This window comes from Dysidea avara, chromosome 7 (genome assembly GCF_963678975.1).
Source record: "Dysidea avara chromosome 7, odDysAvar1.4, whole genome shotgun sequence".
NCBI lineage: Eukaryota > Metazoa > Porifera > Demospongiae > Dictyoceratida > Dysideidae > Dysidea > Dysidea avara.
In genome coordinates this window covers 4,684,999-4,708,426 of record NC_089278.1, presented here as the reverse complement: position 1 = coordinate 4,708,426, position 23,428 = coordinate 4,684,999, and the positions used below count along the sequence as shown (strand labels likewise).

At 39.6% G+C, this 23,428-nt stretch overlaps 4 protein-coding genes across 4 annotated transcripts; all 4 read left to right on the top strand.

Moving 5' to 3' along the window:
• The first annotated feature begins 1 nt into the window (after window position 1).
• Window positions 2–4,015, top strand: LOC136261953 (sorting nexin-5-like). Its single transcript, XM_066056049.1, has 13 exons — window positions 2–280; window positions 334–429; window positions 479–586; window positions 642–696; window positions 752–812; window positions 862–937; window positions 988–1,149; window positions 1,203–1,321; window positions 3,326–3,365; window positions 3,414–3,500; window positions 3,553–3,645; window positions 3,690–3,755; window positions 3,803–4,015. The coding sequence occupies exons 1-13, from the start codon at window positions 59–61 to the stop codon at window positions 3,932–3,934; spliced, it is 1,317 nt and encodes a 438-aa protein (XP_065912121.1). The 5' UTR covers window positions 2–58; the 3' UTR covers window positions 3,935–4,015.
• Window positions 3,998–6,173, top strand: LOC136261961 (alpha-tocopherol transfer protein-like). The gene is made up of 4 exons (XM_066056058.1): window positions 3,998–4,343; window positions 4,396–4,732; window positions 5,773–5,883; window positions 5,936–6,173. Exons 1-4 carry the CDS (start codon window positions 4,108–4,110, stop codon window positions 6,059–6,061), a joined length of 810 nt encoding a protein of 269 aa, XP_065912130.1. The 5' UTR covers window positions 3,998–4,107; the 3' UTR covers window positions 6,062–6,173.
• Window positions 6,174–13,449: 7,276 nt separating this feature from the next.
• Window positions 13,450–14,614, top strand: LOC136261960 (clavesin-1-like). The gene is made up of 4 exons (XM_066056057.1): window positions 13,450–13,750; window positions 13,830–14,160; window positions 14,211–14,321; window positions 14,379–14,614. Exons 1-4 carry the CDS (start codon window positions 13,518–13,520, stop codon window positions 14,559–14,561), a joined length of 858 nt encoding a protein of 285 aa, XP_065912129.1. The 5' UTR covers window positions 13,450–13,517; the 3' UTR covers window positions 14,562–14,614.
• A 4,442-nt stretch (window positions 14,615–19,056) lies between these two features.
• On the top strand, window positions 19,057–23,387 carry LOC136261946 (transportin-1-like). Its single transcript, XM_066056036.1, has 21 exons — window positions 19,057–19,225; window positions 19,291–19,366; window positions 19,423–19,679; window positions 19,735–19,950; window positions 20,007–20,129; window positions 20,179–20,297; window positions 20,406–20,466; window positions 20,517–20,618; window positions 20,684–20,762; window positions 20,811–20,963; window positions 21,116–21,189; window positions 21,239–21,337; window positions 21,391–21,540; window positions 21,597–21,671; window positions 21,721–22,074; window positions 22,130–22,217; window positions 22,271–22,465; window positions 22,519–22,594; window positions 22,649–22,823; window positions 22,876–23,001; window positions 23,055–23,387. Exons 1-20 carry the CDS (start codon window positions 19,127–19,129, stop codon window positions 22,981–22,983), a joined length of 2,679 nt encoding a protein of 892 aa, XP_065912108.1. The 5' UTR covers window positions 19,057–19,126; the 3' UTR covers window positions 22,984–23,001; window positions 23,055–23,387.
• The last annotated feature ends 41 nt before the right edge of the window (window positions 23,388–23,428 follow it).

The following is a 23,428-nucleotide window of genomic DNA, read 5'->3' as shown; positions in this document are numbered from 1 at the left end:
TACTGCGTCATGTCACGAGCTTTAGATCACGTGCTTTGGTGGGCTCTAATTATAAACAATGTCAGAAGAGGTGATTTCGGAAACAACCAACAGCTCCGATCTCACTGCAGAGAGCAAGGAGAGTCCTGAGCTTACTACAGATAGCCAAGAAAAGCAAGAAGAGACTAAGGAAGATAATAAAGCTACATTGGTGGATGACGCCACTGATTCTAACCAACCCTCGAACCAGCCAGACCTCACAAGCGAAAATTTACCCGAGAGTGAAGAGCCAAAATCTAAGGTGATGCTATGCCACTGCAATTCATGCAGTTTAACACGTATATAAACCTGTAGCTAGCTGAAGATACAAAACAGAAACGATTGGAAAATGCAGACGTAAAGGTATTGTCTTTTGACCGGAAAGCAGATGATGTCTACTATGAAATTGAAGTGAGAAGACATGAGGACTTGTACAGTTCTCTATTGCTCTTTTGTTTAGCTAACAAATCAGACAACAAGGGAGACAACTTTTGTATTCAGAGGTTACAAGGATATTCAATGGTTGTATCGATTCTGTGATCAAAAGACCAATATTGGAGGTCATGTGGTGGGTGTGGCTAGTCATTGCACAATTACTGTTTACTTACATGTGCAAAATGTAGCTCCACCCCCTACCAACTGTACCATATGTCCTACCTCCACCAATTATGGAATTAAGTGAGTTTTGAAGCATCACATGTTTTTCCATGGTATTAAATTTTAATTGATACAGATCTGGACTGTCATGCCATATATGGAGATGTTAACAAGAAAGCATGCAAGTCAATCGAAAGGTTAATGGTTAATGTATATATCTCGCAACTGATTTAATCTTTTGATTAGCTTTTTACGATTTTTAGTGCTTAGTGATTTTTTCGGAGTACTGCCAGAGGTGCATTCCTTTTTCTCAAATGATGAAGTATGACCCACACTGTTGTGTTGTGTTGATATTTCAGTATGAATAAACAGGTCCCACAACATGAGCCACTATCTGATGGCAATCTGCTGTCCATGTTCACACGTGCTTATTCTAACTACCAGTACAGTCAGATGGCAGATCCAGAGGATGTGTTTACTGAAGCATTTGACCATGTTGAGCACAAGATACCATTGCTGCAGTCCACTTGCGAGGTAGACCTCTAGAGGATAATATTTTGTTTGTTTGTTAGGTTTTATTTGTATAGGCATACGAAAAGAATGTGTCTAGCCAGCAAAATTTAGCACTGGGGATGGTTGATGTGTTGTCATGTTTAGATGAAGTGTCATCATATGAGGCTGACCATAGCAATAAGGAGAGTAGTCAGTAAGTAACTAAATATGGTGAATGCTATAATCATTTCTTTTTGGTACCATCTAAAGCTATGGCCTTATTAGGAACTGATTTAGGGCATGAGTGTGTCGTGGGTGATCAGTGTTACTTATATAAGTTTCATTTCCCACGCCCCTTTGTCAAATTGTCAGTTATATTTTGTGAGATACTCTGCATGTAACTCTCGTAGAGTTTGAAACATACAATAACTAATGTTGCAAACAAACAATGAAAGAGGAGAGCGAGTGCTGTAACTTTGTTAATATATAAAGGTGCCCCAAGAATCTGTAGAGCATTGGTTGTGCATAATGACAACAGACAAAATGATGCCACCGAGTATGGAGTGATACTAAATTTCTACATCTGTGACTGAGTCCAAAACAGAATGTAGCACCAAGTCCACAATAATGATATGAAGTACATAATTGTAATGAGCCCCACACCATCAAGAGTTTGCATCATTGTTCATTACACATGACATTGATGGTAATTTCACCTGTTTGAGAAGAGCCCCAATTGTTCTCTTCTTGCAGGCAAGGTTGTGTTGGCTTCGACTAAAGGCTTCTGGCTTAACAGTCTCATTGTCACCTAGTAAACTAATGGATACTGTCTAATAGGGATTCTCCCCACTTGCTCATGGATCATTGATATTGCTGACTGGATGGCATAAATTGGTTGATATTACAACAGGAGCTTGATCCATTTTAGTGAACCACCATTCTGCGCCGTTTCCTGATCAATGTCACTGGCTGATTGAAGAATGAAGACTATTATTGTTTAGCATGATTCTTCAGCATTGCAGTTCTCGGTACCACAATCATGTTAATGGCAGGGAGAGTGGCTCTCATCTTCCCTATCCCAATTCCTGGGTTGAAAGGGATCGGATAATCTTGTATTTGTACTGTTCATTGTTCTCAGCTGAAAGATTGCCTGTGTTCGTGAGTGGGTCGATAATAAAACCTCAGGAAGTTGAAGCGGTACTGCCTAACAGAACACAAAACTCCTGGATTATTTCTTGAGGCTTCACCTCTGCATTCCTGGCTATCAAGTCTGAGCACAAACTGGCTAGGGGTCGTAGTAAATGGCCCTACAGCATGACCTGGGATTTCTCCACCCCATAGTGTGGATCCTTGCCTTCTTCATGCTACTGTCCAACTTGACTGTAGTGCCTGGCAGGCAGGCTTAAGAAAGCCATTCATTATCTTATTGTGTAAACTTAGTTTTATGGAGCAATTAAAGTGTTTTTGCATAAAAGGCACTGATGTTTTTGCCTGCATCCCACATGTCATCATTGTGAACATATCATCAAACTGGATGGCTACTAGTTCATCCAGATACTGTAGTACTACATCCTCATTGTTTTCCTCATCGTTTTCCTCCTCTTCCTGGTCCCTCAAACTTGAGGACACAGAAGGCTCAGCAAACTAGGATGGGTGCACTCCTGTTGGGAGGATAGTGGCAGTGGAAGGAGCTGAGCCCCAATACAGCAGGGAAGGCATGAAGAATGGGAACTGCATTGGTTCTGGGTTGAGTAAACATTCCACCATCCAGTTGGACCTGTGACCTGGCATGTGGCCACCCTTTTTCAGCTTTTTGATCATTGTCCTCCAGGAGTTCAGACACACGTTTTTCTCATTCTATCTTGTCCATCTTTACCTGTGCAGTCATAGGATGATAGCATCATCAGATGCTATTAATATGAGCTACACAGCAAATGAAAAAAAGCAACAATGGAGATGCATGTACTACCAGATATTGGAGTCCACCACATGTAGCACTGGTATTTACCTCTTACTACAGATAAAATACAGCAATTAGTAGCTCCAATTACAAAATACAACTATCAAAACAAAGTGGAATGACAAGTACCATCATAAAATATGCAAGCAGAGGACCATCTTTGCAGCATTTATTGTTAATGTATCCTCAGACCACCAATGCATGCGTCCCTTTGGTGAGGTTCACTTGCACTCATTTACTGAGACCCTTTATTTGTAGGTGTTTATCAAGACTACGGGATGGATTAGATTATTACAAGGTATCGTATTGTAGTGATACTAATGTAATGAGACACTATCTTTTGTAGCAATGTAGATTTGATGTTGCTGTGGACGAACACAGTACCGTATCATTTACTTTAGATTTATACCAACACTTTCACAGGCAGTACAAAGTGTGTTTACCTGACAATATTATCTGGTGGGTTGTGATCTGTATAACAATAGGCAATGCTACTACGTCGTCTGAAGAGCTTACAACAGTTGCAAGTTTGCCGTACACAATTAGAAAAGGCTACCAAACCTCAGAAAAAAGAAGCTGTAAGTGGTTGAAATTATGTACTATTAATATCACAATGTACCAGGCTGATGCTGCTCATAAAAAAGCCGATGCTGAATATGAGGCGATTACAGACGCTGCGAAACAAGAAGTAAATGTAACAGTTTATAAATCAATATCATATTTGATTTGTTGTAGATATCAGTGTTTAAATCAAGGTATGCTTTGAGCATTCAACAAGCACTACTGGACTGTTGTGAGGCGAGTATATCACACTACACTAAAACTGCAAAGTGCCTGGCCAGCCTATTGGAAGAAATGAAGAACTAATATACTAAAAGATGTGATAATTATTTGTATTACTTCTTCATTGAAGTCAATGAATTTTGAAATACAAATATGGAATATAAACGTGACTAAACAAAATGTGGTATCACGGTTTGGCGTGATGCCAATTAGCTGGCGCATGTAGAGTGTGATTCAGTCAGCCCAGAACGAAGAAAATGTGTGCCTTACCTGAAGATGCGCTACTAAAAGCAAATAATGAGCTTAACGAAGTGCCGGAGGAAAGAGCGGCAAAGACGGAGTCGTTGCGAGGAAAAATCGGCGATTTGCAGCGACGAGACAAACTGCCTCAAAACTGCAGAACAGACGACAGAATGTTAGTCCGTTTTCTACGAGGTAATAAATTTGACGTGGACAAGTCTTTATCACAGTACACCAATTACCAGAATTTCAGGTCAGTTCAAACTGACATACAGCTAGTCTTCTACATTTCAGTTTGTTTACAGGCGAAAAATACCAGGATTATCAGTGGAGGACTTGACGTATGACTCTGTAAAAGAAGTATTGGAAACTGGTGTGTTTGAAATTGTGGAGGGAAAGTGCTCCACTGGTTGTCAAGGAATCATTTTATATCCCCCCAAATGGAACATGCAGCATCATAAAATAGAACAAATAATTTGTGCAGCATTCTACATGTTGGAAGTGTTGTTTGAGAAACATGAGGATGTGGAGATACATGGGATCAGGCTACTTGAGGACTTTACTAATTTCTCTTTTTTTCAACAACTCAAAATGGAAGCCAACTTGCTCACTGCTGGAAAGCCAATTATGGAGTTTATTCAGGTGAGCAGTTTAAGGTACAAAAACTTGGTAGTTTTTGGTAATTTCACTGACCAAACATCCCCCTAATTGTCATCAAATAATGGTCTGGGTATGATTTAGTACTAGTGGTTGACTATGAACTAGAGCTACGGTCTTTCGTGCTCCTTTGTCTTGTTCCAGTACAAAACCATTGGGAATAATACATGTTGCTATGACTGGGTGGACGACTCACTGTAGTATACTGTATGCTTTGCTTGCATGTCTTAATGTTATCGGCAATAAAAATTCTTGCTATTGATATATGCAATATCTGTGTATGCATAACATAAAAGTCAGGTAGCTAGACACCAGGAGAGCACATAAGTGCTACAAAGCATAAAGCATTGTTTACCAGTAGCATTCATAATTTCATACATACATTGCCTGACCTCTGCTGTCAGGAGTGCATCGAATCCTATGGACAAGGGAGCATATAGCTCCATAAACAGTGAAATTCAAACATGGCTGCCATGTACTATAATAAGTAAGGATGTATGCGGAGGCGCTTGCTCGAGTATGTCAAGTTTCTGCTGTGACAAAGCAAAGCTAGGAAACAAATTTCAATGGCACGACAGAGGAATAGTAGCACAAGCTATCTTTCTACAGTCGCTAATCGCACAAAATTACTCTGCTTGACTATTCCAAGCTTTACCTTTGACTCAATGATCTTCCTATCGAAGCAGCTTTGCTACCTTCACACAAGATGATGGAGTAGCAGCCCATTCATTGTATCCCTGTTGCATGTAAGAATGATGTAACCAATGAAATACATAGTACACTCCCTTGTCCATAGGATTCGATGAGTTCCTACTTCTACATAGACCACTGTTGAATCATGGTTTTAGGGATTTTTAAAGTGTTTGGAGAAAGATATGTCTGCTGTCTGACTGAAACTTTATGTCCATGTCATATACCTAATCAAAGACGTTGGCACCAGTGCATTACACTATTTGCGCAGTACACATTTGGGATGGTAGGAGTATGTGACTGACATTATTTTGTACATTATTTTGTTTTGTTAGGAAGTCTTTCCAATGAGATTGAAGGGAGTACATTTGATAAATGAACCGTGGTACGTTAGTACCTTAATAGCCATCATAAAACCTTTTATGAAGCAAAAAATGAGAAAAAGAGTAAGGAAAATTTATGTTGCCTTTCATTGCTCTAATCTGATGTGTTGTATAGATCACTTACCATAGAACTAATTATGACGAACTCAATGTGTATTTCAGTCCTGATGTGTTACCTGCCACCCTTGGGGGATCTCAATCATTGGCAGTTCCTCTTGTATTGCAATTGTGCAGAGATTAATTTGTATAATTATATTCCTCTTATACATGTGATTATATTTTTAAATTTACATTAAATGTATATCTATTTATCAAGAAGATTTATTATTATATATCAAGAAGATTTATTATTATATATCTCAGACACTATGCTCTGTGTCCTTGGTTAAGTTTCACAGTTTCTGTCTTGTATCAGGGGCGGATCTAGGATTTCAGAAGGGGGGGTGCTAACAATGGTTGGTTGGCTAAGAAAAGCGGAACTGGTTACAACTAGCTATAGTATACAAAGCACACTCAGCATGCAGAGCATGGTCTATCTAGGGGGGCATGCCCCCCACAGAAAAATTTTGCAATTTAAAGTATTAAAATTTGGCAATAGTTTGGCTGAAAAATGATGCCACTTTGTTTAAGTGATTCACAATGCTTGCAATTAAAGCATTGTGGTGTAATAATGATGAAATAACACCATTATTCCAGACCAGTTGTAATAGCTACTAGCTGCGTGTCATTTAAGGCCACAGCCAGTAACTAAAAATAATTACATGAAGAACAGGAAGGAGAAGGATGCAGCTACACATGATCAATACTTGCCATTAATTTTGTGTTTGAAATACCTTAATTTAGCGGTACATTATAAATTTAGCAATTTTAGAGTTTGGTTTTTTGCTAATTGATTACATCAATTCACGAATTAATAAAATTTATATGGTAAATTCATCAATATACAAGATTGCTAAATTTAGTGTATTGCTTGGCTTAAGGTATATAGCTAGTGTGCTTTACAGTATCATGGCTCAAACTATAATGTCCAAACAGTAACAATGAAGAGAGGGCAAGTATACACTCACCATGCGGTGTGTAGAGTACACATACGTAGAATTTTCCAACTAGGGGGGGTCTGGGGTGATGCTCCCTCTAGAAATTTTTGAAATATAGCTATCACAAGATTAAATCTGGAAGCTACTTTTAACCAAATACTCTATTGTACTGAAAGATTGTGGGTACAAGATGGATGGGTTCAGTTGTAAGCAATGTTAGAAAAACAGAACTACACTTTTAAATGCTATTGGATAAGGCAATACATAATAGTGGATTGTCAAAGACATACACAGGATTGGATCTTGTAAGGTCATTGTAGAGATTTAAAACGCACACAAAAATAACTTCAACTTTGTAGTATATATAGCCACAGACTGTTCTGTTACTATTTCAATCTGACTTTTTACAACTATATGGCCCCATCACCATATTAATTTTTTACAACCAGAGTCCAAAATCACTTACATATGCAACTAGTTTTTGGCCACAACTAACCCCCTTATAATGTGACAGCGTAAATGCTGTGGTGTCATTTGAGCTTATAAAGTTGAGCTTCAAGGGATTTGGGAGTGCAAACCCTGTATGACATTAAATTTTATTAGCTTCAATTGATGCTAGATTCAGATAAATGCAGCATGGAACTTTGGTACTGATAAAACAAAAACAGTTCTCAGATACTACAGCCTTGTTAACTGTAACAACTGAAAATAACCACTATACTATTAAACTATTTGACAGAATTAACAGAAGTTGTTCTCAGAAAGTGATTAGTATATGGCAGGACGTTTGGAGCAATGGTAAGATAGCAGTGCACAGGTCAAGATAACACCCTGGCAACTTCTTGAAAAAAAAACATTATGATGGATGTTCTATTAGAGTAGTTGACTGTTCTATTAGAGTATTTCGATTTTTAGCAGTTTTTAGGTTAAGTCTCACACCAAAAGTATAATTTGAACCCCTCTTAGTAATTCTAAGTAAAGATTAGCCATTCTCCCTTCTCTTTCCATCTTTTCATTGCCCATGCATACGTATAAGATGCAATTGCATCTATATACTGCAACTTCTACTATAGCTTGCACATGGTAAAATTTTGGAGGGGGGGGGGTGCCTGAACACCCCAAGCACCCCCCTAAATCCGCCCTTGATTGTATGTAATTAATAGCTAAAAGAGCTTCAATGTGAAACAATGTTCTGCAATCCCGACTGCATTTATGTTAGAAAATAGTCAAAAGACCAATTTATTATTAACAAACTAAATGATAAAATAGAGCCTGATTGGTGAGACACTGAGACTACTGCAACTGTACATCACTTATCAGAGAAATGGTCCCTGGATGTCAGTCAGCATAGATGTGGCCCTGAAAATCCAGGATACATGATGCATGTGCTCCAGGCTGTGCATGGTGTAGCATAAATCATGGGCTAAGTCACTTGAGTACTTGGAGATTCATAGGATTACAGGGCCGGAGGAGGGAAAATTGAGTTGGTCAGGTCATTGACTATAATGTTGAAATTGCTACTACATGCCAATGAGAGAGGACCTGTTGCACAGTGTGCGAAGTGCAAAGCATGAGCATTCTAGGGGGGTCTGGGGGCATGCCTCCACAGGAAATTTTTGAAAATTAGACACTCAGATATGCAATTTTAGTGATATTTCACTGCTAGCTAGCTATATAAATATGCTCAAGCCTATCTGCATGTTGTTCTTCAGACTTTCTATATTATGTATAATTGTAGACCTGACATACAGGGGACACAGCATGAAACTTGCTGTATGGTTCATTTAGTTATAGCTAGCAATTAGAAGTTCAAGGGGTGTCTGGGGGTGCAACCTCCAGGAGCTGCAGAATTTTTGCAATTTAAAGGCTTGAAAATGCCTTAAAATTTTAAAGCTAGCAACTTGCAACTTTCCCCCCAAATTTCGCAGGGAACCCATGCAACATGGCCCCCTTTAGCTAGGATATAATACTTTACAGTGAATTCACACAGCTACAATAAAAAGCTACACAACTACAAAAATACAGTATACTACTAGTCTATACTGGTTTGTATGAAGTGAACGGATCATCACGTAAATATACTGGTGGACAGTCACGAGACCAATCAGTATTCGAAAATGGCGCGATGTGGGTGAGACTGAGAGTTTGCTCGGTATCTCGACAGGACGAGTGGGTAGTTGAAGAGGAGTGATTTCTACTCAACATCTTATCCAGATCGCGCCATGTAATGTATGGGTGTACAGCTTCTTGCCGCGGAATGAGTCATCTGGTTTGTCACTGCCAGCCCTTCGCCCAGTAAAAGAAGCCAAGAGAGACAAGCCAAGGAATGCTAATGATTATTTTATGAAGATTGAATTGTGATATATAAGTGTGCTGGTTTAGAATCAAAGAAGGCAACTACCTTACACGTACTTTCGCGGCGTCCGACCCTAAAAGAGGGTCTGGTGAAACTGTACAAAAAGTTTGGCGCTGCCGGAATGTTGGAAGCTCCAATCAGATCGCTCCATTTCAAATTGATTATGTAATGCGTACATTTCAAAAGATTCGCGGCTTACGGTTAACGAAAAGAACTTAGAAGTTAATTACATCCGGTGACTCTGCTGCTTGAACTCATTGAGAAAACAGCTATAGAATTCTGATGAGTTCATTTTAATGTTGAATAAATAAAGTAGCGCTATTAGTTTGGTGATGCTGTAAGCGGATCTGGTTGAATGGATGTTGTGACATACAGTGCACTTACGTAACACGTAAAACGTCATCCAATAAACATTCCAGAGCTCAAACTTTGTACACAGTTTCACCAGACCCTCTTTTTAGGGTCGGGCGCCGCGAGACTACCTTACACGTGATAAATCCCAACTCAGTGTCAGCACACGTGATACTGTACGTAGAACCCACAATCATTTCTGTACAAAATGATACGAATGATATGCTGTACTGTAAGGTAATTGGAGGTACTATACGTGTAGTTCTGTGCTTTAGTTAGGCTGAGAAACTAGCTAACTACTGGTGTCATGTATTTTCAAAAACATCTGTAAAATGTACGTATAGGTACATGTAGATGTGATCGTCCAAAGATTGCATGAGAGTAATGTAGTTCGAGCTGGTCAGCTAGTTGGTTCAACTCCAGATTGTTGGTCCAGCTCAGGCCTGACCAACCGGACCGTCTCCTCCGGCCTTGGATTAAGCTTTTGGCCTCATTTAAAGGAAAGCATGCAACTGAAAACTTAGCTGTGTTCTGTACTGGAAGCACAATTACCGAGCTAGAGTAAAGTATCAATTATCGGACAATATGATGTTCGGACAGCTGCCACTCACTTCCTGGAAATCCTGCAGCTTAGGTTATTGTACCGAAAAGTAGGCTACAATAAGCAATAATTATCCTCCAACAATCAGCTTTGTGTGATTAAAAGCTTAAGAGTTACAGCCAATAGTATGCTTAGTCCGATAAAATCTATGTTCGGATAAAACTATCAGTTGTCGGACTTTGATTTTCACTACCAGTAAATAATGTCCAATTTATTTCAAATTTGTATGCAATATACCTGTACTCATTAGCTATTAATGGCCAAAAAATGATTTCGCTATCTTTAGCATAGAGGGAGTACGAGCCTCCCAATTTTTAGCGGTATTGTCGGACGCCCTCCGCTTTAATTTAGCCATGCCCACCAACAGAGTTTGTATGCTTTTGCAACAAATGCACCAGGGCTAAACCACAGAAGAAGGTAAATAAATATCTCTCAAGAGTAGAGGTGTGCTTTAAAGTTGATATTCAGGATATTTCCATTGGAACGCAGTATTTTTAGCTCCTAAATGAAGGAGATGCGCGCAAGGTGGAAAAATGAAGTTATGCAAAACCACCTTCTGACCACCTACATATGCTAGTCTTGGTGTCCTATCACAAATACTGTCACGGAAATTGAAAGGCTTTTCTTTCTCTACCTTATATGGGTGAAACAAAAAGGATGAAAATGTTGCTTTGTGCATCCATAGAAGGTAGAAAATGGAACATCTTTTCATTTCTAGGTGGTATTCGCGATTGAGGCACCAAGACTAACAAATGTGGTTGGTCAGAAAGTTGTGCCTCGTAATTTCATTTTTCCTCCTAGCGTGCATCTCCTTCATTTAGGAGCCAAAAATACTGCGTTCCAATAGAAATATCCTGAATATCAACTTTAAAACACACCTCTACTCTTGGAAGATATTTATTTACCTTCTTCTGTGGTTTAGCACTGGTGCATTTGTTGCAAAAAGTATGAACTCTGTTGGTGGGCATGGCTAATTAAAGCGGAGGGCGTCCGACAATACTGCTAAAAATTGGGAGGCTCGTACTCCCTCTATGCTAAAGAAAGCGAAATCATTTTTTGGCCATTAATAGCTAATGAGTACAGGTATATTGCATACAAATTTGAAATAAATTGGACATTGTTTACTGGTAGTAAAAATCAAAGTCCGACAACTGATAGTTTTATCCGAGCATAGATTTTATCGGACTAAGCATACTATTGGCTGTAACTCTTAAGCTTTTAACCATGCAAAGCTGATTATTGGAGGATAATTATTGCTTGGTGTAGCCTACCTTTTGGTACAATAACCAAAGCTGCAGGATTCCCAGGAAGTGAATGGCAGCTGTCCGAACATCATATTGTCCGATAATTGATACTTTACTCTATAGCTAAATTTTGTCTGCAAATCTGCCCAGTCACACTTCCCTTATGAGAGTCAACTAGTGAATCAGGCATGTTATGTGAGTGCTTCTTTGACTCTAGTAGGCATTCCAGTATCTGAGATTTTATTTAACTCTCCATATAAATTCCCGCGCCTGGCACAAAATAACAGCATATGTTTAACGTGATTGTTCCAACATCTTAGCTATGAAGATGAAACTTGGTATGGGGCTCGTCCATACGCTGATAATCATGGAAATCTTAGTTCTGTTGTGTGCATTACATCTAAGTGAATACTTTAAAGCTTTAAAAAGTGTATTATCAGACGAAAGCCATTCACTAATGCTTAATTTAAAGTACATATGCACTTTGTTTGGGTTAATGATTTTCAGCTATACACAACAATTTTCTGATGGAAACCATGCACAACTCTATAGATCTGCCTTTTCGTATTGTTGCATCATTGTGACACCTAAATTAGTTCTATAAGTTGCTAAACATTTTACTTAGCCTATGCATGGGTATAGATGGGTTGCCTTTTTAAGGCGTGGTCGTTTTACCGTAAATTTTCCACATACTTTCCGAGTTCGCTAAGTCAAAAATGTATTACGGCTATTGGAGAAAATGAACGTTTCGGTTAACTTTAGCAAGCAAGAGTTAGCCAGCCTTCAGAACAGAAAGTATGTTATAGAGAAAAGTTCGAGCTATAACATATCCAGCGTGTAAGGTGAAGGCTGAACGAGAAGATGATTTTCTCTCAATCTCGGGTTTTTGGAAAGCGATAAAACTCGCTGAAAACATTCTTTGTAAGACTTTGCTACTACTTAGAATGATAGACTGGATGATTTTAACTCACTTTGTACCTTTGAAGAATCAAAAACGTTTGTGAAACTATTTTAAAAAATGGGTTTTTTGTTGACTTCTTGACCAACATTGTAATCATGCGTAAAACGGAAAGTCGCGTTTTCTCGCGTTACACAAGAGACACGCCCTAAATAGGCAACCCGTCTATACACCATGCATTGCTGAAATAATTATAAATCTGCTCACCACAAAGCATGTAAAAAAATTGCTGAGATGAAGTTATGTACAAACTTGCAACTAGAAGCAACTGCAGTTCAGATTACTAGATGGCTTCCTAATTCATTTGTGCCATTCTTTCCTTTAAATGCATGGGATCCCCAGACAAAAAAACAACTTTTTAGTGAGCATGTCAATTCCAGTCCAACAAAACCTGAGATTGGCTCTATTGAGCATATAAAGCAGGGAGTCTGAAACTCTGCTGCTGCTGCTGCTGCTGCTGCTGCTGCTGCTGCTGCTGCTGCTGCTGCTGCTGCTGCTGCTGCTGCTGCTGCTGCTGCTGCTGCTGCTGCTGCTGCTGCTGCTGCTGCTGCTGCTGCTGCTGCTGCTGCTGCTGCTGCTGCTGCTGCTGCTGCTGCTGCTGCTGCTGCTGCTGCTGCTGCTGCTGCTGCTGCTGCTGCTGCTGCTGCTGCTGCTGCTGCTGCTGCTGCTGCTGCTGCTGCTGCTGCTGCTGCTGCTGCTGCTGCTGCTGCTGCTGCTGCTGCTGCTGCTGCTGCTGCTGCTGCTGCTGCTGCTGCTGCTGCTGCTGCTGCTGCTGCTGCTGCTGCTGCTGCTGCTGCTGCTGCTGCTGCTGCTGCTGCTGCTGCTGCTGCTGCTGCTGCTGCTGCTGCTGCTGCTGCTGCTGCTGCTGCTGCTGCTGCTGCTGCTGCTGCTGCTGCTGCTGCTGCTGCTGCTGCTGCTGCTGCTGCTGGAGCATACATGCGAGCATGTTGGTTCGACGTGCTATCTAAGATCTACGATCAAATATAGCCGCAGTGTACTTCGTTTGGTTCTGGTTGCCAAAGAGCGCACAGATTATGTCTAAAGGCAAGTAGATTTATGTATTTATAAATATTTGGGGAGATTTAAAGGTTATACGGATACCAATAAGCAGTTTCCTGTGAGGTTTCCTCACGTGGGTTTCAAGTAAACGATGGTGTCGTACGACGAAACGCTGCTGAAGGCAAGAGACGAACTTAATGAGATTCCGGAGGAAAAGCAAGACAAAATCGACCTACTGAGAAGCGCTGTACTCAATGCCATGGATCGCCATCAGCTCCCACGGAACGCTCGCGTGGACGATAAAATGCTAATTCGCTTACTGAGACCAAAGAAGTATAACGTGGAGAAAGCTCTGAAACTATACATCAATTATCATCGTCTAAGGTAGCGTTTTGTGCTTGTTTGTTTATTATTGTAGTTATGGTAACGTGAAGATGCAATTGGTGAATCCTTACATCTGCAGAGAAAGGCTGGGTGAAGATCAGTTTTCGTATGAGTCAGTGAAGAGGGCCCTAGACTCCGGGGTATTCGACCTCACTGAGGGCAGAGGTACAGATGGCAGTCAAGGCTTCATCATGTATCTTACTAGATGGGATACTCATGAATTCACGATGGCTGACATGGTCTGTGCATCAATTTTCATAGTGGAGGCATTATTTGATAAATATGAGGACTTGGAGATACATGGGATTAGACTTTTGGCTGACTTTGAAGACTTTACATTTATTCAACAACTGAAAACACAAGCCATGTTGTTAGGTGGTGGTAGATCATTGATGGCGGAGTTTATAGAGGTCAGTTGGCATAGAATTGTAGCTAAACTGTAGCTTTTAATTGAATGTAGATGGCTTTTCCTATGAGAGTTAAAGGCCTTCAGGCAGTGAATCAGGCATGGTATGTGAGTACTATAGTAATGATCCTGAAGCCATTTTTGTCACACAAACTCAAGAACAGGGTAAGATTGATGACCCATGATAGATTACTGATGACTTATATTGGATAACATGTATAGATAATTCTACATGGGAGAAATTATGATGGCCTACATGAGTTCTTCAATCCAGAAGTGTTACCAATAAGTATGGGTGGTACTCAGTGTGCCTTATCTACTCTAACAGAACTGTTGAGAGAATACAATGATAAGTATGCTGCTCCCCGCATTGCTCGTAGAACCTACAGAACAACTGCTATATAAAATACTTTATGTTGTATATATTTTCATAATATTCTTTAAGTGCTCAAACTTAAGCAAGTTTGAGACACATGCTGCCCTGCAGTATATTTATTGTGTACATTTTTCTTGTATGCAACACTGAGGTTGCATGCATGTACAAGAAATCTGACGTTTTGGAGGTAGTGGATGATGATATCATGTATGCTATGCTCATGACATAGTCTACGAATCAATATGCTTTGCTGTACAGTGAAGTATACATTATTATCTGGAACACTTACTATCTATAAGCTGCATTAATTGTGTACTATATTCCTGACATCCACTCTAACTTGCCTTGAGTGATCTCATACTTTATACCATATTTCCCCAGGTGACACTATCACATAATACAGTACGGTATTGGGCTGGCCTATATGTATACTGATGGTGTACAGTTCCCCTGCTCAGCAACAGCAGCAACAACCACAACAGACTCTCTTTCCTTATGTGATTTTTAATAAGGATTTACATCAATCATTCAGTTATAATATAAATCCTCAGTCATTGCTGCACGAAGAGACTTTTCATGTAGGCAGAGAAAAAACAAACAAAACAAGATCAAGATACTCTAATAGAACAGTCACTGCATGTAAGTTACTGAGTATAGAAACTTACATATGCAGCACCTTCCCATGGGCACAGTTAACCTGCTAGGAATATTTTTCAAATGAAATGCTTGCTTCCAAAACCAACAAAAGAATTGAGATATGTTCCCGCCAGGGACCTCATCAGTTATCAGCTACCAGACTATTACAATCATTTTGATGACAAATAACACTGCATGCATCTACCTCTTAATCAGACCACTTAGAAAAAGCATAATTTATTAGTAAAAGGTTTAGATATTTGTCCACAAAACTGCTCTATATTTAGAATTTCACTCTAGAAGCATATAAAATACCTTTAGCTTCTGGGGAGGGCTATGCACCCAGACCCCCTGCTCCATATGCCTACTACCACCCTGGATCCATCCCTGGTACTTCTTATACTGGTTTTGTATGCTCAGGCTTACATGTGCATTCAGTTCATATTATGCTAATGTCTTATTATTGTATTCTGTAACTCTATGTGTTGTTGCCACTCCAGATGATTGCGTGGAGTTAAAACAACAAATCCAACTAGAGACACAGAATGGCCACAGAGGTTCATTGTATGCTTCTGCTAAATGGGATACACCAGTTCAAAATAGCTGATAAAGTTGCGGAGGAAGTAGTTGATATGAGGGGGGGCTCCGCTGGGTTGACCCAGACTTATTTCTATAGTTTGGTAAGGTGAGACCAAAAAAAAAAAAAAGAAAAAAAAAAAAAAAAAAAAAGGTCGCAACCAACTGACAAGAGCTTTCCACCTCACCAACTACCATTTCTAGCTGATAAACTACATAAAAATCCTTTCATAACTCGCTACACACTGACTACTTTATTAGAGTGACTGCTTTATTAGAGTATCTCGATCTTTATCACGGTTTTCAGCCCCACTCCAAGAAAGATAATTTCAGTGTGATATCATTCTGAGGGGGGGCTAAGCCCCCCTCAGCAGACCAAGGGGGGGCTTTAGCCCCCTAGCCCCCCCCCCCTTTCCGCCGCCTATGGTAGCACATATAAGATTTGGACATAGCTAGCTACATGTATATATGGAGTTTTATAGTGTAACAGTAAATTTTGACTGCAGAGAAAGTTGATGGATCAATTGAATTTGTTAAACACCTTTAAAGACAAATTTAATGGTTACATATTTCTTAACACGTAACATGTAATTTGTCAAAACTGATGAAGTGCACATGGATTTGTCTTTTCCTTCTGTCAAAGTTCCCATTGTACAGTACCATTGATTACAATACTTTCACCAATCTTCAAAGACGATTTATTTTTATATCTGTGTTAATTTATATAGTAATTTGTGTGTGTAATAGTTTGCGTGCTTATGTTGCAATTATTTGGTTGTACATATGTTAATGTATGTGTTCTGTTGCATTTAATCTTTGTATGTATGTATGTATGTATGTATGTTGTGTCTTTGCTCCTCTGCCAGGGAAGAACGGCGTTGCCGACTAAAATTCTAAATCAAATCAAATCAGACCTGGCAAACTTGATTTCCTGTATCAAATTGTGTAGTTTGCATGCAGAAGTATTCTAACTAAACTTTTCTACTAACTAAGTCAAAATTATGGTTTAGGAGTGCTATAGACAGATATTCTATACACTGTGGAAAAGAGTTGCATCATGCAGTCAAATAATAATACAACCGCTCAGTGCAATCATGAGTCCAGTGGGGCAAATGTCACTCCATGTACCCTCCAATGCAGTATTTATATGCATGGTACTGCAAGTACTGGCAGAGAAGTTGTTGTTAGCTTTATTGACAGATGTATAGAAGAGGTGCTTGCATTAAGGATTTCCATAAAACAATAAAATACTCTAATAGGACAGTCGATAACTCTACAGTCATACTACTTGTTCAGTTACTATACTTGATAGTAAAGACCTTAAACTCAACATTGTGACTGGCTATGCAATGCATTTAGACCCCACATACGAATAACAAAATTCTAATATTTCATTGCACAACCTAAAGTGGAAGTTAAATGAAGATTGCACGAGTGAGATGAGCAAATGTAACACTGCATGCATAGTAGCTATTTCTCTGTTAAAGCGACAGGGGCGTAGGGAGGGGGGTTCCAAGGAGTTCAGGAACCCTCCCCTGTAAAAAATTTAGACATCTGCAGCAGGACCATTTAGTATGGCAGGACAAAATGAGTGAGCAATATATAGCAGAACAACAATTGATAAAGCTTATGAAGGATTTACAGAGGTAACATGAACCCTCTTCAAAACTTGTTAAGAAGATCGATATACTCTAATAGAGCAGTCAGGTATACTCTAATAGAACATGCATGTAAATATCCATATCCATATGAAGTTTTTCAGACATTCTAACATTAAATGCAAAACTGAGTATGACCTTATACTGCTGTAACTTTGGTGTGCAGTGTTTAAAGATATAGAACTCCAGTGATGTATCACTTGTGTTATGCAATATGAATGCATGCTATACATATTTGTATAGTTATAATGTTTTGATTTGTAAGTCATGACATTTGTATCAGTGGATTTATGGTTCCAGATTACTATAACTTATGTGTCTCTATGTACTATGCTGCCTGTTTCCACTAGGTAGTTTTATCTAGTACTAGCTTCATCTCAGAGGCACTTATATATATATATATATATATATACATATATGCATTATAATTAATGTACTTTTTGCATAAAATATATAACAAATTGCTGAGTTTTAATTCATTAAAATATTGAAAGTCTCTCATGCAGCGGCTGGGGGCTGCACCCCCAGACTCCTGCTTTTGGTAACTGTTGGAACCCCCTTCAAAAATCCTGGCTACACCCCTGAGCGAGAATAGCTACAGTAAAAATATTATGTATGAAATCTATATTATTTTCATCTCAACCACTTGCACAGCCCTGGTGTACCCTTCCTCTTTCTGGCATCTCCTAGCTATATAGGACTTACCCTGCACTGCATGTGCCTCACAAATCATGATACTATACTGCAAAATAATAAAATACTCCCTGTACATCCTCCCTGCATGGCCATAGACTGTCTGTAACTATAAATTCATTTATAAGCAAGAGCTTCTTCAATACTATATAGCTATGATGCTTACAGCAAGAGTATTTGCACATGAAGCATGCATATGTATAAACAATCAATTCCAGCAATAAATAAAATTTCATGTATAGTTGGCAGGTGACAGGGATTGCATGTGGGACATTAATTAGATGCGCAACTAATTATTGGCACTAGTTTTTTTTCTGTAATTTGTGAATTGAGCTGGAGTAAAAGGCAATCTGGCAGCTCATTCTTTTCAGAAATTAACCAAGGTGGTTCTGTTCAAAAGCTGATTCTTTGGTTTCAGTGCTGATCAGTTCTCCGACCATTCGTCATTTAGCTACAATATAGTTTTATTATCTCATTGTACACATAGAGGCTGCATTCCCCGTGAGACTAAGCTAGCTATATAATATAGTTGGCATGGTATATATGTGACCTCGTATGTGACCATGAACACTCTATAGTGACGATATTTAAGTTTTCTATATAAAGTAAGTCTACTGTGTGAATAATTGCAATAATGTCTCCTCCTTCACTGATGCTTTGCTTTCAATTTCAGTGCCCAGGACTACAACATTATTTAGTGACTATGATCAGGCATAGTCATTTGTCAGAAGTTACATTTTCAGTGACATGGAGTAGGCAAGAAGGCTACAGATACAGATAGTAAATACCTCCAGACACTGAGCGCTATACATACTGTCCCTACAATAATAAGCAATTAGATTGTTTATAGAACTAATAGGCTTACAATTATGAAAAACATCACATGATTGTTGCTGGTCAAGTTAACACGCCCAAATCACGTGAAGGAGAGTAACTGTTTTATTACGTCACAAACACGTAACACAAAAATTGTTTCATTGTGGAGGCGCTAGTTTACCCACATCTGGCAGGTCAGGTGGCGGTACCTGGCTATGAGTTGGCAACCAGACGAAGCTGGTCTGGCACAGATCATTCAACTACTGAAGGAAAGTCAGATATCGAAAACAGAAGTGCAGAAGGCGGTTCAACAGGTTGTGCCTTTGATGTACTTTGTGTCACACCAACTTTACGTTTTCCCCTCCGTGTGTGTTGGTAGAAATTAGAATCGCTTAACCAATACCCTGACTTCAATAACTACCTTATATTTGTGTTGACTAAGTTGAAGAGCGAAGGTGAGTACCACAAGTACCAAATTGGCGGGTTAACCACCGTTGTTATTCATGTTTAGATGAGCCCACGAGATCTTTGTCCGGGTTGATTCTGAAGAACAATGTAAAGGCACACTTTTCCAGTTTTCCTGATGAGGTGAAGTCATTTATCAAGCAAGAATGTGTTACAGCCATTGGGGACCCCTCACCTCTCATTCGAGCTACAGTTGGTATACTTATTACAACCATTGCAAAGAAAGGAGAGCTGTCAAGCTGGCCTGAACTTCTACCACTTCTTTCTCAGCTCATGGACAGTCAAGATTTCTACACTTGTGAGGTCTGTGGTGATGATATGTTAACAAGTATTTGTGAGGTTTAGCTGTACTTGTTAGGGTGCGTTTGGAGCCTTGCAAAAGTTGTGTGAAGATTTGGCTGACCAGTTGGATAATGTTGGACCTACCCAGCCGCTAAATTATCTCATTCCAAAGTTTTTACAGTTCTTTCGTCACCAGCACGCTGTCATACGTTCCCACGCTATTGCCTGTGTAAACCAGTTTATAATATACCGTAGCCAGGCTCTGGTTACACACATGGGCCCATTTGTTGAGGTAAGAAGGTATATATGTCGCAGTACATGTACTTGTATTACCTCTGGTTCTTTTAGAATTTGTTTGCGGTTGCTGGTGATGAAGATAGTGAAGTGCGTAAGAATGTTTGCAGGGCCATAGTTATGTTATTGGAGGTTCGTACTGAACAACTGTTGCCATCGATACACTCCATTGTTGAGGTGAGACATACGACAAATTGTTTAGTTGATCCATTTATCGTTGACTCAGTACATGTTATTGAGGACCCAAGATCAAGATGAGACGGTGGCACTTGAGGCCTGTGAAGTGTGGCTAACGTTAGCTGAACACCCACACTGTGTGGAAGCATTGTCACCTTACATGAACAGGTGAATGGATACAGTAATTGTGTGAAATTTGAAAATATTTGTGGTTGGTTGCATGTTCTTGTGCAGTTTGGTGGCTGCTACTTGATAATAAACACAATTTTTTTACAGACTTATTCCAGTACTGCTCAATGGAATGAAGTACTCTGACACTGACATTATGTCACTGAAGGTTGTTGAGATTTCTATAATGTCCACTGTATCACTGTTAGTCTACATCAGGGTGATCTTGAAGATGATGCCAATGTACCTGACCGTGATTCGTCCATTAAACCCCGTCACCATCATTCGAAGACACACAGTCAACAACAACAACATGAAGAGGTTTGGTGCTGATGATGACTTCTTAGTAGTATGATTTATTAAGCTGCTGTTAAATGTGTGGCTAGACTGAAGCCAGTGGTTCTGATGATGACGATGATGAGGAGGATGACGACTTTGCAGACTTCCTTTCTGACTGGAATATTCGTGAGTCTTCTATATATAGTAACTTGTGGTAACATGCTTGTTGTTTAGGTAAATGTAGTGCTGCTGCTTTGGATTGTCTGTCTAATGTCTTCAAACAAGATCTCCTACCCATTTTACTTCCACTGCTAAAGGAAACATTATCATCTCCACAATGGGAGATTAAGGAGTCTGGCATCTTAGCCCTGGGTGCTGTCGCAGAAGGTCTGTTATTGTGATTATGATAATGAATATACCTTGTTCCAAGTATTATATTATGTAAGTTTTCTGTTAGCAAAATAAACAACTGTGTTGACTAGATTGAACAATGAAGGAAGGATCATTTTAGTGTTTGTCTGTGATCTCATTTCTTACAGGCTGTATGGCTGGTATAATACCTCACCTTCCAGGGCTTCTGCCATTCCTCATCAGCTGTTTGGAAGACCAAAAGGTTTTGTGGTTTGTAACTGAACTAGACCACAAATTACTGTCCTGTATAGGTGTTGGTGAGGTCTATAGCCTGCTGGACACTTAGTCGTTATGCCCAGTGGATAGTGACACAACCACATGAGCTCTATCTCCAAAAGCTGATCATGGGGGTGAGGAGTGGTGTTTGCTCTAATTGTGCGGTTGGTTAATCTCATAAATGTAGTTACTCAAGTGTATACTGGATCCTAACAAGAGAGTACAAGAAGCTGCTTGCAGTGCTTTTGCCACTCTTGAAGAAGAAGCTTGTACAGAGCTTGTCCCCTATCTGCCTTACATCCTCCAAACACTAGTTGTTGCCTTCCGTAAATACCAAGTAATGTTTATAATAATAATTTAGCATTAGTGCTCAGTGATGATGTTTTATTATAGGCAAAAAACCTACTAATTCTTTATGACGCAATAGGCACATTAGCCGACTCTGTAGGCAACCATCTCAACAAGTCGGTAAGATAGCTTGCAGTCCATAAATAATACTTCAGTAACTCTGTCTTAGGAGTACATCCAATTGTTAATGCCACCACTGATAGAGAAGTGGAACACATTGAAGGATGAAGATAAAGACTTGTTTCCATTGTTAGAATGTCTCTCGTCTGTTGCTACATCTTTACAGTCTGGATTTCTGCCCTACTGTGAACCTGTGTTCAATCGTTGTGTTAGTTTAGTGTCACAGACTCTTATACACAGCCAGTTGGCCATACAGCAACCAGAACAGTCTCAAATGCCAGACAAAGAGTTTATGATAGTTGCACTGGACTTGCTTAGTGGAATGACAGAAGGACTACAAGGAAGCATTGAGGCTCTTATTGCTAATAGTGATCTACTGACATTACTTTATCAGTGCATGCAAGTTAGTAACTATCTCCTCTACTTATACAATTCTGTACTGTTCTCTACATTCGTAGGACTCAATGCCAGAGGTGAGGCAAAGCTCTTTTGCACTTCTAGGTGATCTCACCAAAGCTTGTTTTGTCCATGTGAAGCCTTACGTAGGTAAGAATCTTGATGTACACTTGGATATCTGACCCATTGGTGTTAATATGTAGGAAATTTTCTGCCCATTCTTGGGCAGAACTTGAATCCAGAGGTGATATCAGTATGTAACAATGCCACATGGGCCATAGGAGAGCTGGCCATTCAATTGGGGGCAGATATGAGCCAGTTTATTCCACAAGTGTTGGAGAAACTGATCACAATTATTAACAAGCCACACACACCAAAGACTCTTCTGGAGAATACTGGTCTGACATTCTGTGATGATGACGTGCGTTAATTCTAACCATTTCTTCTGTAGCTATCACCATTGGAAGGATCGGATATGTGTGCCCCAAAGAAATTGCTCCTTTACTACAGCAATTCATACGGCCATGGTAACTACTGTGTACTACTCGGGGGAGGGGTATTGTGATTTGGTCTTGTCTTAGGTGCAAGTCTTTGCGCAACATTCGTGACAATGAAGAGAAAGACAGTGCATTCCGAGGTGTTTGTGCTATGATAACTATTAACCCTGCTGGGGTTGTACAGGACTTTATTTTTTTTTGTGATGCGGTCGCTTCATGGGTCAGCCCCAAACAGGACCTCAAAGAAATGTTTCATAAAGTCAGCAAATTAATTTGTGCTAATGAATGCTCATTGTGTCATTTTGTGCTAGATTCTTCACGGTTTTAAACAAGAGGTGGGACAAGATAATTGGAGTAACTTTGTTGAACAATTCCCTCCTCCTTTGAGGGCCAAACTCACAAGCACTTATGCCATATGACTGGTGCTTGTATGTATAGTAAGTATGATGCTTGTGCTACCTAACGTTGTTTTCACCATGTCATTTTACAGGTGTATTTTGTGATCACTGATGATTAGGCCAATTATTGGACCTATTCCTCTTTAGCTAGTCCTGCATGCAATAGCTAGGTGGGAGAGGGATTCTTTTTATTGGGGATCAAAATTTTTGAAGACTTTTCACTTTTTTTTCTAGGCTAGGTTTTTTCTAGGCTAGGTTTTTTCTAGGCTAGGCCTTGTCTTATGATCTGCAGACAAGTTTTTGATATTTAAGAAGGAACAGAACTCTTAGGCTAGGTGGGGATAGCCAAGTCAACGTTTAGGTATAACACTGTTGTACAATTCCATGTTTGTAAATTGCCATTACACTCTTGTATTGAACTCGTACTAAGGTATGTAGAAAAGTATGCATATACGGAGCGTATGCG

Excerpts from the sequence above, each read along its gene's own strand:
- LOC136261953 (XM_066056049.1), top strand. The coding sequence starts at position 59 with ATGTCAGAAGAGGTGATTTCGGAAACAACCAACAGCTCCGATCTCACT. Across the intron at positions 430-478 it reads ATGTCTACTATGAAATTGAA|CTAACAAATCAGACAACAAG; the intron begins GTGAGAAGACAT and ends TCTTTTGTTTAG. Across the intron at positions 1,150-1,202 it reads TGCTGCAGTCCACTTGCGAG|GCATACGAAAAGAATGTGTC; the intron begins GTAGACCTCTAG and ends TTATTTGTATAG.
- LOC136261961 (XM_066056058.1), top strand. The coding sequence starts at position 4,108 with ATGTGTGCCTTACCTGAAGATGCGCTACTAAAAGCAAATAATGAGCTT. Across the intron at positions 4,344-4,395 it reads ACCAATTACCAGAATTTCAG|GCGAAAAATACCAGGATTAT; the intron begins GTCAGTTCAAAC and ends GTTTGTTTACAG. Across the intron at positions 5,884-5,935 it reads AGCAAAAAATGAGAAAAAGA|ATCACTTACCATAGAACTAA; the intron begins GTAAGGAAAATT and ends TGTGTTGTATAG.
- LOC136261960 (XM_066056057.1), top strand. The coding sequence starts at position 13,518 with ATGGTGTCGTACGACGAAACGCTGCTGAAGGCAAGAGACGAACTTAAT. Across the intron at positions 14,161-14,210 it reads TGATGGCGGAGTTTATAGAG|ATGGCTTTTCCTATGAGAGT; the intron begins GTCAGTTGGCAT and ends AATTGAATGTAG. Across the intron at positions 14,322-14,378 it reads CACACAAACTCAAGAACAGG|ATAATTCTACATGGGAGAAA; the intron begins GTAAGATTGATG and ends TAACATGTATAG.
- LOC136261946 (XM_066056036.1), top strand. The coding sequence starts at position 19,127 with ATGAGTTGGCAACCAGACGAAGCTGGTCTGGCACAGATCATTCAACTA. Across the intron at positions 19,951-20,006 it reads ACATGGGCCCATTTGTTGAG|AATTTGTTTGCGGTTGCTGG; the intron begins GTAAGAAGGTAT and ends TGGTTCTTTTAG. Across the intron at positions 21,672-21,720 it reads GCAACCATCTCAACAAGTCG|GAGTACATCCAATTGTTAAT; the intron begins GTAAGATAGCTT and ends ACTCTGTCTTAG.